Consider the following 13,146-nt stretch of genomic DNA (forward strand, 5'->3'; position numbering starts at 1 on the left):
CAAGGTTATGATGCAATACCAGCATGCACAAAATAAAATGTTTTTAGTGCAGAATTGTTTTTAGTGCAGAACTGGTTGTGAACAGAATTTGCAAAGCATAGCACCTGTTTAGGCAAAGGTGACAAGCCAATAGCTACAAGTGACACGTTTATCAGTCCTGGCATTTTGTACCATTTGCTCTTCCTTGGAGCAAAGTATAAAACCTTAGGTTGAGGCCATGCTGATCCAGGAGGTCCTTTATTCAAATCCCACCTTTCACAATTCCCCACCATTGGGTGTCTTTAAGGCTGGGAGTGCCTTGCTTAAAACCTCACTCCAAAGTCTGCAACATGCAGATAATACTAGCCTACCTTATGGGGCCATTGTAAGAGTTAAAATATAATATACCTTTTGAACTCCGGAAATTCTACATAAATGCTAAGCATTAACAACATGTATTGGTGAAGATCTGTATAGTTGGAATCAAGTGGGTATTCTGGGCTGTGTGGCCACGGTCTGGAAGTTTTTGCTCCTAACATTTTGCCCCCATCTATGGCTGGCATCTTCAGAGGCATGCCACAGTAAGATGTGTTTCTCGCTGAGGCAGTGAGAGAAACTGTGCCTTTGAGAGAAACACATCTTACCATGACATGCTTCTGAAGATGCCAGTCAATGTTAGGAGCAAAAACTACAGGACCAGGCCACACAGCCTGGATACTCACAATAGCCACACGATTAACAACACGCTTCAGAAAGCAGCCACTGGCCAGCGAACTCTGAAAAAATCTCATAGGCGTTCACTTTGGAATAAATTACCACAGTTAATTCCTGTGAAAGTTATTCTTGCCACCTCAGAAGACAACGTTATCCATTGGTTTCTGTACGAAGGAATCAAACTGCGCCCCCCCCCCCCCATTTTATAATACTCCCCTTGACAGGAACACCCAACTGTCAATCTTAAGTTTACTACCAGCTACTAATTCCTTGGCTCACCTGAAGGTTATTAAGAGGATCCATCTTCATGACTGAGCCAACTGTGTTCAGGGGAAGGGAGATTTCCACACTCTGGTTCGGGGCAAGAGGGGCATGGACTTGAAGAGGAGCAGCGGGAGCCAAACCAAAGCTGGAGAGGAATATCAAAGGTGACAGCTAGTGTCTTGGCGGATGCAAGCGCAGAGGACTCCTTACCGGGATTGACAGACATGCTAGCAGTAGTATTTTTTCCCCCTTGTATGTGTTGTGAGCAATGGAAATTTGGATGCTAGGCCACTGCCAGCCAGTAGAAAGCTCAGAAATGAGATGTTGCCAAAGATGCCTGGCCAGAGTACATTCTTTGGTGCTGACAGCTCATGGTAAGCCAAGTACTGATTCGAGAACTACTGCAGAACTGACCCTATTCAGTTTACGGTGAAGTTTTTTTTTTAATCACTGCCAAGAAAAAGGCTTCCTTTTCAGTTCATCCATCTTTTTACGTTGCTTTCACCTACCCTCACCAATGTCAAAATGTGGCTACATACAACTGCAACATAGTCCCATTCACTGTGGAAGCCCTATCACCCAGATACAGAAAAGGACAAAACATATGCTGTACAGGAGATACACATTTTTATTTTCACTTTAAAAACTGCTGAGCTTTTGGGAGGGGTGGGCATGGAGGCAGTTTTCCTGTTCTAACCCCCCCCCCCCAAAAAAAAAACACTAGTCGTACAGCAGACAAAATATACACATCTGTAGTACTTGAGAGTCAGTGTGATATAGTGGTTAAGCCTAGGTGACTTGGACGAGTCCCACACTCTCAGCCTCAACCCAGAAAAGTGTTTGAATGGGAGACCTCTAAGGAATACCAAAGGCATAAAGCATAAGCAGTCAACGGCAAACCACCTCTGGACATCTCTTGCCCTGAAAGCCCCACCAGGGGTCGCCACAAGTCAGCTGTGACTCGATGGCAAAACACACACTGCAGTACTCAGGTGAGAGGTGGGAATTGACCAAAATGGTACAGTGGGAGAAGCATTAACCCTCCATCAAAACTCAGCCTCCCTCCTTTTAAATTGGGGGGGGGGGGCAGGGGGCGGAAGAGAATACCACCATTAGGAAGAGATTTATGCTTGGAGTTGTTTTATCATATCTGTTTGCCATCACCTAGGAAGAAGAAACGGCAGCTGGGGGTGGGGGTGGGTGGGCACCAAATATGACAAAGATTTACACAAATTGATTTACACAAATACAGTGGAACCTCTGTTTTCGTCGCCGTCGGTTTTCGTTGTTTTCAGTTTTTGTCAGTTCTCTAAGTGAAAATTTTGACTCTGTTTTCGTCACTTGCTTCAGTTTTCATCAGTTTTTGTCAGCGCGCGTGCTAATTTTGCGACGAAAACCGGTGACCCATGCCTCCCCATTGCTTGCCAGTGGTTTCCTCAGTTTTTGTGGAGGCTTCCCAGATGAATTAACAATGAAAACCAAGGTTCCACTGTAATACATTTGCATACCCACTCACCCTAAATAGAACTGGAAAGTATTTGGCACAGATCTATCTAAAATGGGCCATTTTGGTCCCAAGGCGACATTTGGTGCACTGGTCACCTTGTGTGCTCTGGCAGGAAGCTCTAACTCCGGAGCAGATAAGCCTCTTCAGTCAACTTCTTAGAGGGTTAGGAAAGCTCATCACGGCGATCCTTCAGAGAGTGGATTCATCATGCGAGGCTGGCTAGCTAGCCCTCCCCCAAATCAGAGGGTTTCTTTAGGGAACAGGGGGAAGACTCAGCACAGGAAAAAGGGAGGTGGCAGCTTTACCTGTTCCGGTTGAACTGGATGGCAAAATCGGACATGACTTGCAGGGCCTTGTTAGCTAGGACCAGATCCATGCTGATGGAGCCCACCTGGCGGCTGAAGGTCCCTGAAATCTCCAGGCCTTTGGCTTTCACAGCTGGGAGCCACACCTAGATGAGTACAACCCCAAACACACATCTATTAGAGCAGACCAGAGTCTCGGTTCACACTGAGAGTTAATGTGACAACCTGAAGGGTTTGTAAATTGAGAAACATTGCAGTGGCCCGGGGCCTTGGCAATGGCCAGCAAGAAAAAGCGCCCCTCTAGGCATGGGCTTCAAAAATTGCCACTGAGTACAGATTAATAAGACCTATAATCATTACCAAGGAAAACTTAAACAGACTCTTTGAGTGTTTGATGTCTGACTGGGACTCTGATGTCACTTTAGAGAACCAGCGTGGTAGTGGTTAAGAGCAAGTGGATTCTAATCTGGAGAACCGGGTTTGATTCCCCACTCCTCCACCTGAGTGGCGGAGGCTTCTCTGGTGAGCCAGATGTGTTTCCGCACTCCTACATTCCTGCTGGGGGACCTTAGGCTAGTCACAGTTCTCTCAGAACTCTCTCAGTTCCACCTACCTCACAAGGTGTCTGTTGTGGGGAGAGGAAGGGAAAGGAGTTTGTAAGCCACCTTGAATCTCCTTACAGGAGAGAAAGGTAGGGAATAAATCCAAATTCTTCTTCTTCTCCTAGTTGTAGCTAAGCTTTTGGCATCAGTTATAAAAACAAAGGATGATTATCCGTCCCAATTTGGACACTGTTTTATGAGCTTTTAAAATGATTTACATTAATTCCAAGTTTAATGTATTTGACACAAACTTTATATTTTGCTCTCTACATATGTATTCCAATAAAGTTTGATTGATTGAATACATTGGGGGTGGGGGCGGGGGGAGAGATAGAAGGAGTTCCAGGTACCAGAATTGGTCCCAAGAGATAAGCTCTGGCTACTGGCAAGCCTCTGAAGTGCTACTCACAGTTTTGGGAGCCACGTAAGATCCTGACAAAGTGCCCACACCGCCAGCCAGGTCAAAGAGGTCCCCCAAACCGCCTCCAAGGGGTGCCCCCAAGTTTTGGGGCATGACTGCACTGGGAGCTGCAAAGCTGGGCCCACCCATCTGCCAGGGAGAAGGACATCAGTTATTACAAGGACTCAGAGAAAATTGAAAGGAAGGTGCTTGGAGACAGACAGGTGTCAATGAGATGGTTCAGGGGAAGGAGAGGAGCATGAAACAAGGCACCACGTAAGGAGCCAAAGGGCTTCTACCCTATGGCTTTCAACTTAACTGCCTGTAGAACAATTTATCCACACAGACCTATCAGCTAAGGATCTCTTACCGTCTCAGGATTCAATGCAAAGGGTTCTGGGGCATGTCCTAAGGCACTGGCCAGATCTTTGGGGTTGATCATGTCCTATGTGATCCAAAGTATATCTCCTACAACATGCAGCTCTGCAGCTGTGCACAGCAAGGGATGACTTTACTATTGTGGCTGACCATCTTTCAGGGAAGTTTGTTTAATAACCAAGCCACTCACTCAAAAAGCCTCTCTGGTGGGCTTCCTTGGATGTTCTCGAGCTCAGTTTGATAGCCATAATGAACAGAGGCAATGAAGTATAGTAGTTAGAGTGTTGGACTAGGACAGGGGTGTCCAACTCTGGCACTTCAGATGTTCATGGACTACAATTCCCATCAGCCTTACAATTCCCATCAGGGCTGATGGGAATTGTAGTCTGTGAATATCTGAAGCGCCAGAGTTGGATACCCCTGAACTAGGACTAGGAAGAGTGAGATCAAATCCCCACTTGCCATGAAACTTTCTGGGACACCTTGGCCAGTCAATCACACTCGTCCTAACCTGCTCTGCAGGGTTGTTGTGTGAATAAAATGCAGGAAGGGAGATCAACGTATGCTGACCTGAGCTCCACAAAGAATGAGTGGGATAAATGTGCTAAAATATCTAAACAGCTTTGACACGCAAGGCCATGTTTTATGATGACGTCTAAACATAGCTAAGCATTAGACATTCCACATAAAGCAAGGCAGGGTGAGGAAGCCAGACAGACAGCTTTGGGTTTTATCATGAAGGACAGACCCCGCAACAATTTCCCAGGACATCAAGGTTCTTTTTTTTATTTCTGAAGAGGGGTGGTGGCCTTCCTTTTGAATCTGTACCGTACCTAAGTTTGCTTTGAGGACAAAACCATCACAGTGGCCACTGCAAGCACTTTTTAAATGTGCAGAATTGAAAATGAGCAGACATCTATGTTACAAGGTTAAATCAGGTTAAATGACATGGCAAAAACCATTGCTAGCATTGGGGGAGGGAGGGGTCTGGGACCACCAGTGGAGAGTTCTCATTAGGATCCCAAAACAACCTGCAGTTTCCAGGAAAGAACTGCATTAGTGGAAAGAACTGCATTAGACAAAGGACAATTCTAGATGGAATTCCTTTGGACTAAGAGTGGGACCTGTCTTTCGTGTCAATCAAGGCAGGTTGAACTAGAATTGAACTAGAATTATGCACCTATAACTCCTGAAGTTGAACTAGAATTATGCACCTATAACTCCTGAAGTTGACTGTATGAGATAAAGGAATGAGCAGGGTTCCAGCCCGAAAAAACAGAATGGTCTTTAGGAGGTTTTGGGAATCTTGGCTCCCCTCCCCCGCCACAAAATAAGGGAAACCTGTAACCTCTTCGGTTGTGAAGCTTAACAGTGTGAGCATTTGCTAAAGCTGCAAGGAATGCTAGGAAGAGCCTGGGCAAGCAATTCCAAGATTTGCAACATTTGGGGTTGTAGATGGCTGAACCCCCACCCCCTCTACGTTTACTAAAATGAGAGGAGAGAGAGGAAAGGAGAAAGGGAATGGATGAGGGTCTCGAATGGCAAGGCAGGTTCTAGGAAGCTAGTAAGAGGGCTGAACCATACCCCTTCGGCTTCGTCCCCCATCTCCAAGCAGAGAAGCAGGCATGGTGCAGAGAAGAGCCAGCCACATGCAGAGAGAGACAGAAGCCAGGAGGGGGGAGAAGAGAGAGACAAACAGAGAAGGGGGGGGGGGGATGAAAGAAAGAAGTTAGCCAGTCAAGACTCCATCACACAGATGTTGGTCACAGGCTGTACTAAAGTGAGACAGTCCCTTCAAAGTACTTCTCCTGCCATCCCATTCCAAAAAACCAAAGTAAAGGTCTGTTCTAAGTAGCTGGCACATTTAATAAATTCTGTCCGGCCTCTCTACACCAGTCAGCTAAGTAATGCATCTGCAAGACTTATGAGTTCACTTTTTACCTTGAAGACAAATCTTTTATACTTAGCTAATCATTTTAGGACTAAAAAGAAAAAAAGATCTGGAATATTAGTTACCTGCCCTTTCATAGAATCATAGAGTTGGAAGAGACCATAAGGGCCATCCAGTCCAACCCTCTGCCATGCAGGAACACACAATCAAAGCACTCCCGACGTATGTTCACCCAGCCTCTGTTTAAAAACCTCCAAAGGAGACTCCACCTCTCTCCGACGCAGTGAATTCCACTGTTGAACAGCCCTGACGGTCAGGAAGTTCTTCCTAATGTTTAGGTGGAATCTCTTTTCTTGCACCTTGAATCCATTTCCATGAAGCATCCCCCCAAATATGTAAGCACATATACACTACATAAAAACCAGACAACATCCACGTAAGTGAAATAACCAGACCAAAAGCAACAGCCGCAGCCCAGTTAGAGCTTCTGACGGATAACTCATTGGCTTATTTATGGGAAAGAAGCTCTACAGAAGCAACATACAGCAACATGGGGGAGGCTGCTATTCCAGGGGTACCAGTCATACAAGACTTGGAGGCTACTGGGACTTACCAGGCTGTCCAGACCACCACCCAGAAGGTCCACAGCTCCCATCTGCACTGATGACGTGGCAACTGGAGGGCCACTCACTGGTGGTCCAAGATCGAGATTCAGTAGGTCACCCAAGAGGTCACCCTGTGTGGGGATGACAGCAGGCTGCTCGGAAGGTGGAGCCCCCACAGGAGCAACATCCGGGCTTTCTGCACTCTCACTTCTAAGTTGCCAGGATGAGGGGTAGGAGAAGGACAGAGAGGGAGAAGAACGTAAAATGAGGCACAGTGCAATTCAATTACAAACTTTGCTTTCAGATGGTTGTTGTGGGCTTTCCGGGCTGTGTGGCCATGGTTTGGTAGATCTTGTTCCTAAAGTTTTGCTTGCACCTGTGGCTGACATCTTCAGAGGTGTACCCCAGAGAGAAGTGTGTTCCCCACCCTGGGACATGGACAATATATACCCCACTAAACATTCCTTTCTCACTGGACATTGTGTAACAGACTTCCCTCTGTGATACACCTCTGAAGATGCCAGCCACAGATGCAGGCAAAACGTTAGGAACAAGATCCACCAGACCACGGCCACACAGCCCAGAAAACCCACAATATCCAGTTGAGTCCGGCCATGAAAGCCTTTGACAATACATTTGTTTTCAGAGATCTTTGAGAAGGTCAATAGTCATACAATGCACATTAAAAAAAAGATACTGTTTCACAGTTACAATACTTGTGGGATTTACTTAAAAATAATCATAACTGATTTTAAAAACTTAAGATTGAGTGTAAATAATTGATACTTAGGGGCACCTTTTAAAAAAGATGCTTAATACTAAACTATTTAAAACACAAATCACTACACACAGTCTTATAAACAGCATTCCTTCTTCCCCTTCTATTAAGAGGGAATGACTCTCGTCAGAAATGCTGCTAGGATACCTATGTGCACTGTCCAAAGACAGAGAAGAAATACTTTTGGTTCCCAAACTATTTTATTCATAGACAAACCCTTAAAGATTTGAACCAGTCAAGCAAATTTTAGATGATTAAGCTTACTTTAAGCAGGTGGCGTCCCCATTTCTTCCTAATAACTCCACTCCTTTGATGTAAACTTATACATAGGGCTCTCTTACTACAACCACTTTACAAACTGGGGCAAGACCCAGAGCTGGAGACTCTACATCCCACAGCTAAGCAGTGGATCTAAACATGCATCTCCTCTGCCTCATGGCCTCTTGCATCAGGACTGGTGTAAAGGACAGCCTGAATACTCACGAGCCTGTACGGGGCGGGAGGTTCTTGTGAACAATGCCTCTGCTTCCCTCCACAAAGGCGCTGGGGGGCTTGTGATAGACAGAGGCCAGCGTGCCAATGTAGCAGATCAGCTCGTCCAGCAGAGTGGGTTCAATCAGGTCTGTCTCCTCGGAGATGAGGGGCTTCTCAGCCAGGACCACTTCCTTGGCTGCCACGGGATCAGTTGAAAGCAGACGCCAGTAGATGTAGCCACGGTCTCTCAGGTCAGGGTTGTCCGAGTCCTTTGAAGTAGGAAGAAAGTTAGGCTTGGAGATTCCGATGCAACAAATACCAGATCTGGGTGAATTTGGGCATGTTCAGGCAAAAATCGGCTGAATACCTGCCTGAATATGAACTAATCTGAATGCAAGGTATTCGGGCTTTTGGGGGTGTTCTGTCACATTTGGGGGTCCATAACTTGGTTCAGGGGGCCCCCCTGAACCAAACTTCACCAAACTCGGGTGGTATCATCTGGGCAGTCTCCGGATGATACCCAGACATTTTGGTGCTGCTAGCTTTAAAAATGCGCCCCCTGCCTGCTGAAATGTGAAAAAACACAAAAAAATCAGACAGATCCAAATATTCGGGCATATCCGAGTATGTTATTTGTCTTATTGGGGCATACAGATAATTTTATAAGTGAATAAATCCGAATCTGAATTTTACCAAATTTCTAGGGTATTGACCAAGCCTAGAGAAAGTTGATTTGGTTTAGGGATTTTCAAGTGGGCCTTCCAAGTCATGGCGACTGAAAGTCTCCAGCGTTCACCAAGATAAAGGATATATTCTTTGCTGGAGTTCACATTTGGCACACCCACCATCGATATGCAGAAGTTGGTCCAGAGCATAGACTTCAATACCTGATGACCACAGATAAATACCAGGGGCCTAAAACATGGGACAACTGCAAGAACACGTTTAGATGCTTGCGAACAATGCTGAGAAGGGCTGAATAAAATTTTCAGTGATTGGGAACAGATGGGACCGCAGTTCTTTGCACAGCTCATTAATCCTCCCCTTGACCAACATATAAGAAAGTTTTGTAGCATTTGTTTTCAACGTGCACAACATACAGTTTAGATTACGCCAGCACAGAATTTAGAGCCCAGCCCTTGCATCCGCTGTTGGTTGCCAAGGTGGGGCAGGGTGAGACAAGGAGAGCAACAAGGTAACAGAACTGAGGTAGCAGAGAATATGTGGGGACTCCCCACAACCGCATCATCGTTGCACAGGAATATCGCAGGAGGTATAGTATAGACCAGGGGTATCCAACTCTGGCACTTCAAATGTTCATGGACTACAATTCCCATCAGCCCCTGCTAACATGCCAGCAGGGGCTGATGGGAATTGTAGTCCATGAGCATCTGACACGCCAGAGTTGGACACCCCTAGTATAAACCTGCCTGCATTCCGCCCACTGGATTAGGGCACATTCTCTCCCCTAGCCCAGAGAAAGGCAGAGAAAACTGTTGGATGAAAGCAATGAGGACTTGTGGTGGGAAGAACCAAGGATGTGAACCACAGAAACCACGGATGAGAATCCCTGCTTAATTAGTCTCTCTCATCCTAGTTTACCTTGTAGAGCTGTCGCAAGGATAAAAGTGGACATCTTGCCACATGAAGCCCCCTCAAGGAAGGGCAAGATGCAAAAAGGCGGTGAAAAAGTGGCCCTTTTCTGAGCAAGGAGGAGACAGAGTGACTTCAAAAGGAAGGGGATTGGGCCACCAGTGAGACTGAGCTCCCTACCTGTGTAGCCAAACTCAGAACCTGCTGCACCAGCTCCTGGGTTTCGGTGGGCTTCTTGAGGAAAAGCTTTACGATGGCCGTCAGCAACTGCAGCTGCACCTGTGTGATGAGGGGGAAAGGTGTGAGCTCAAGAGGCACTGCTTGCTTGCTGCGCTTTACCCCAGGGTAGCTGGGCAACTCTGAACTGTGCAAGGCCAGCAAAATGGCCATCTTCATGAAGAAGGGGCAGAATGTGTGCATCCAGAGAACCCTTGTTATGAGAAAGGAACCCCCCCCCCACCTTCATACACACACTTTACCATTCTTTGCATACTCTAAGCACAGACACGCACTGCAACTCTGCAATTCCCCCCTGCCCCAACTTGTGGGATGCTCATCAAATGAGGCTTAGGCAATCTGGTGTCAAGGATGGAGAATGGGGTTTGTTTGAACTGAAACAACTCCCAGTACTGAACTCTGCTTTCTCCCAGGAAGGCCCTTCACTTACAGGCACTTCAGGAGGCCAGCGATTCTGTTGCTCAGTCCCTCCAGAAGATGACTGTCAGGGCTGTTCGACACTGGAATCTACTGCCTTAGAGAGTGGTGGAGTCTCCTTCTTTGGAGGCTTTTAAACAAGGCTCGATTATCACATGTCAGGAGTGCTTTGATTGTGTGTTCCTGCATGGCAGGGGGTTGGACTTGATGGCCCTTGGGGTCTCTTCCAACTCTATGATTCTAGGGCCCGGGCCATTCATCCTATTAGAACCAAGGAAATCAAGCAAGCTTGTGTGTCCAATCTGTTTACTTCAGATGGTGAGCAACTTGGAGTTGTTCTCCTGAATCAGTCTCTCTCTCTCTCTCTCCACACACACGTGCTCAGGAAAAGGAATTCTGGGAGAGTTTACTGTTTACCTCAGCAAGTTCAACCCAACAAACTGTATAACCATCCCAAAGAGAGGCTTAGGAAAGCCCTGCTTTAGGCAGATGCCAAAGAAACCATCAATCTCACTGTGCACAGCAACATAATCCCAGATGTTGCAGAGTACACCTGGGATGCTCATTCCAGTGGTACAATGCAACGGTTTTTGGATGATGGATGGCCTTTCAACTACAGCCGTGTCCTTTGCCTTGCCCCATCACCTGAGTGCTCTCATCATGGAACCCCTCCAGGAAACTCTCCAGCAACTCATCCGCATTGTCAATGCGCTCGGCGTATTCTCCCACAATCCAGATCATGGCAGCTCGGGCCTCTGGCTCATCCAGGGAGTCCAAGTTCTCACACAGGGTGGCGATCACACTCTCATACCTGGACACAAATGAAAAGGCACCCACGGTGTAATACAAACATGCAGCTCCCAAAGAAACTGCCTTCCTGCTCTTTCAAAAATTCTGGTTTTGACCCAAGGCTTTGCATTCACAGAGAGGAAGCAGTGACCAAAGGGCATGACGGTGGAGGGATCAGATCTGAGCATGGGGATGGAGAGATCAGATTTTAAACAGAGGACACCTTAAACGTCTAACAGAGGGGGCGTTCCAGGGCAGGGGCGTAGGCCGCACCAGTGCACCGGGAGTTCCCCCCCTTGCTACGCCTCTGATGTCCAGCTCTGGATGCTCCTGTCTCTGAAATTATGTAGCCCCCCCCCCCCTTACTCTCCTCCTGGGAATTCCTCATTGTTTTATCCAGTTGGTGCCTGTGTTCATGGCTTTAAGGCACTGTTTAAAAACAGTTCCCCCGTTTTAGGGATGACTGACACATTTTGCTGGACATTTGACAGATTATACTGGTTTTATCTACGTATTTCATTGTTTTTGTATCCTGTCACGTTATATGGTTTTCTCAGTGGGCCAGGGTCGTTTTGTTTTTGAGCCTTCCTGCACAGCCTGAAACCCTTTCGGAGGTAATGTGGTGGTGCAGAAATGGTGCCATTTCCGGCCGCCTCATCCTCTGAATTGGGCTGTAAAGTCAGCAGGTCGGTGTCAAGGAGTTCACGTACTTGTTGGGGTATTTGCGGAAAATGTCCTTGATGACAACAATGGCCTCCTGCACCACATAGTTGACCTTGGTTTGGATGAGGTCAAGCAGTGTGCTCACACAACGCTCGGCAGATTGCTGGGTGGACAGAAAAGAGAGAGAGGTCAGCCAAGAGGCGAATGAAAACTGCAAAGGACAGCAGGACAGAAGTTACAACTCATCTGGATTATCTTGTAGCGAGGGTGGGATGTGTAAACAGGAAGACCAGGAATTTCCTGGTCATGGCAAAACAGCCAGAAATACATGCAAGTCACACAGCTTTCTGCACACTGTAGAATTCTCATGGAAAGCACAGTGCCCTGTGCGACTAAAACCCCCTCCTTGGCCACTGTTTTTAAAAGCATAATTCATATGGACACTGGCAACACCCCCTCCCTTACGGCTGCTTACAGCGCTTGAACCACGCTGCACCCAATCTCTGTAATCCAAAACAGAGTGCCCCTTGTGTTCCTCCACTCACAAACGGCTTTCAAATATTTCAAAAAAGAGTAGCACAAGGTTCCAAGGGGAACCAGATGTTTTCACATCCTCAAACATGAAGTCATGGAACAGATGTTCACCCAGGCCCCTCCTGGACATGCAGAATAATGCACTTTCAATCGACTTTCAATGCACTCTGAAGCTGGATTTTACTGTGCAGAATAGCAAAATCCACTTTCAAACAATTGTGAGTGGACTGAATGTGCATTATTTTGTATGTGTGGAAGGGGCCCGAGTTTCCTTCAAGGTTATATCAATTGCCCTAGTGGAAAAACACAATTCAGAAACCACTTTTGGTTGTACTACAGAAGATCACCTCAGAGGTGGACTCTGGGATGCCCCACGTCCAGCTGCAGGTAGGCAAGTCACACAGTGCAATGCCTCTCCATGCATAAAGAATCCCTTCTCATTTCGACACATGCTGCCGCCTAGACCAAAGTTCTGACCTGGCATACCAAGGTCAGTATCATCTACTCGGATTGGTAGAGGTTCTCAGGTAGAAGTCATTCATCTACCACCTGGTCCTTTTAACTGGAGAGGCCGGAGATGGAACCTGGGGCAGCTGACATTCTAAGCAGATGTGGTACCTGAGCCACCGTCCTCACGTAGAAAGCATGTACGTTTGGGACGAACGCTCGTGTTCGTTATGCAAGGAATTTCTTAATAAAGGGCTTCCAGTCAGGCAGACCTCCTAATCTGATCAAAGAACCACCATCAATGGTAAGGTTTCCTTTCTCAGTGAGAAGCCAGCTCAAGACTCACCTCAACCTTGATGGCACAACGGCCAATGGCTCGGACGGCTTTCCTCACAAAGTCCACATCCACTTCTGTCGCATACTCCTTCAGCTCAGCAAGGACCTGTTTTGAGACACAAGGTGAGAAGAACAGAACAAGACCGTCCGCTTAGCCTAAAAATTGAAATGGCCAGTGAGGCAAAGCCCACAGAACATCTACCACTTCATGGCACCAGCCTGCAAGTGTTCTG

The 13,146-nt window shown here is 46.9% G+C and overlaps 1 protein-coding gene and 1 non-coding gene across 6 annotated transcripts in view; both read right to left on the bottom strand.

The window, feature by feature from the left end:
• AP1B1 (adaptor related protein complex 1 subunit beta 1) overlaps positions 1 to 13,146 on the bottom strand; it is a 46,799-nt gene that overhangs the window by 9,146 nt on the left and 24,507 nt on the right. For 3 of the 5 annotated variants that reach the window (XM_048514460.1, XM_048514462.1, XM_048514461.1), the window contains exons 9-18: positions 12,924 to 13,019; positions 11,644 to 11,759; positions 10,790 to 10,955; positions 9,671 to 9,769; positions 7,907 to 8,166; positions 6,654 to 6,855; positions 5,734 to 5,754; positions 3,781 to 3,921; positions 2,770 to 2,915; positions 973 to 1,102 (exon numbers count right to left, since the gene is read on the bottom strand). In XM_048514460.1, the coding sequence (XP_048370417.1) occupies positions 973 to 1,102; positions 2,770 to 2,915; positions 3,781 to 3,921; positions 5,734 to 5,754; positions 6,654 to 6,855; positions 7,907 to 8,166; positions 9,671 to 9,769; positions 10,790 to 10,955; positions 11,644 to 11,759; positions 12,924 to 13,019 (1,377 nt within the window). The remainder of the gene's footprint in view (positions 1 to 972; positions 1,103 to 2,769; positions 2,916 to 3,780; positions 3,922 to 5,733; positions 5,755 to 6,653; positions 6,856 to 7,906; positions 8,167 to 9,670; positions 9,770 to 10,789; positions 10,956 to 11,643; positions 11,760 to 12,923; positions 13,020 to 13,146) is intronic. The other 2 variants (XM_048514465.1, XM_048514463.1) reach the window with 1 other exon arrangement.
• Positions 2,593 to 2,690, bottom strand: LOC125443198. Its single transcript, XR_007246097.1, has one exon. It is a non-coding gene; the product is annotated as a small nucleolar RNA SNORD125 (small nucleolar RNA).

The sequence above is a fragment of the Sphaerodactylus townsendi genome, linkage group LG13 (assembly GCF_021028975.2).
Source record: "Sphaerodactylus townsendi isolate TG3544 linkage group LG13, MPM_Stown_v2.3, whole genome shotgun sequence".
Lineage (NCBI taxonomy): Eukaryota > Metazoa > Chordata > Lepidosauria > Squamata > Sphaerodactylidae > Sphaerodactylus > Sphaerodactylus townsendi.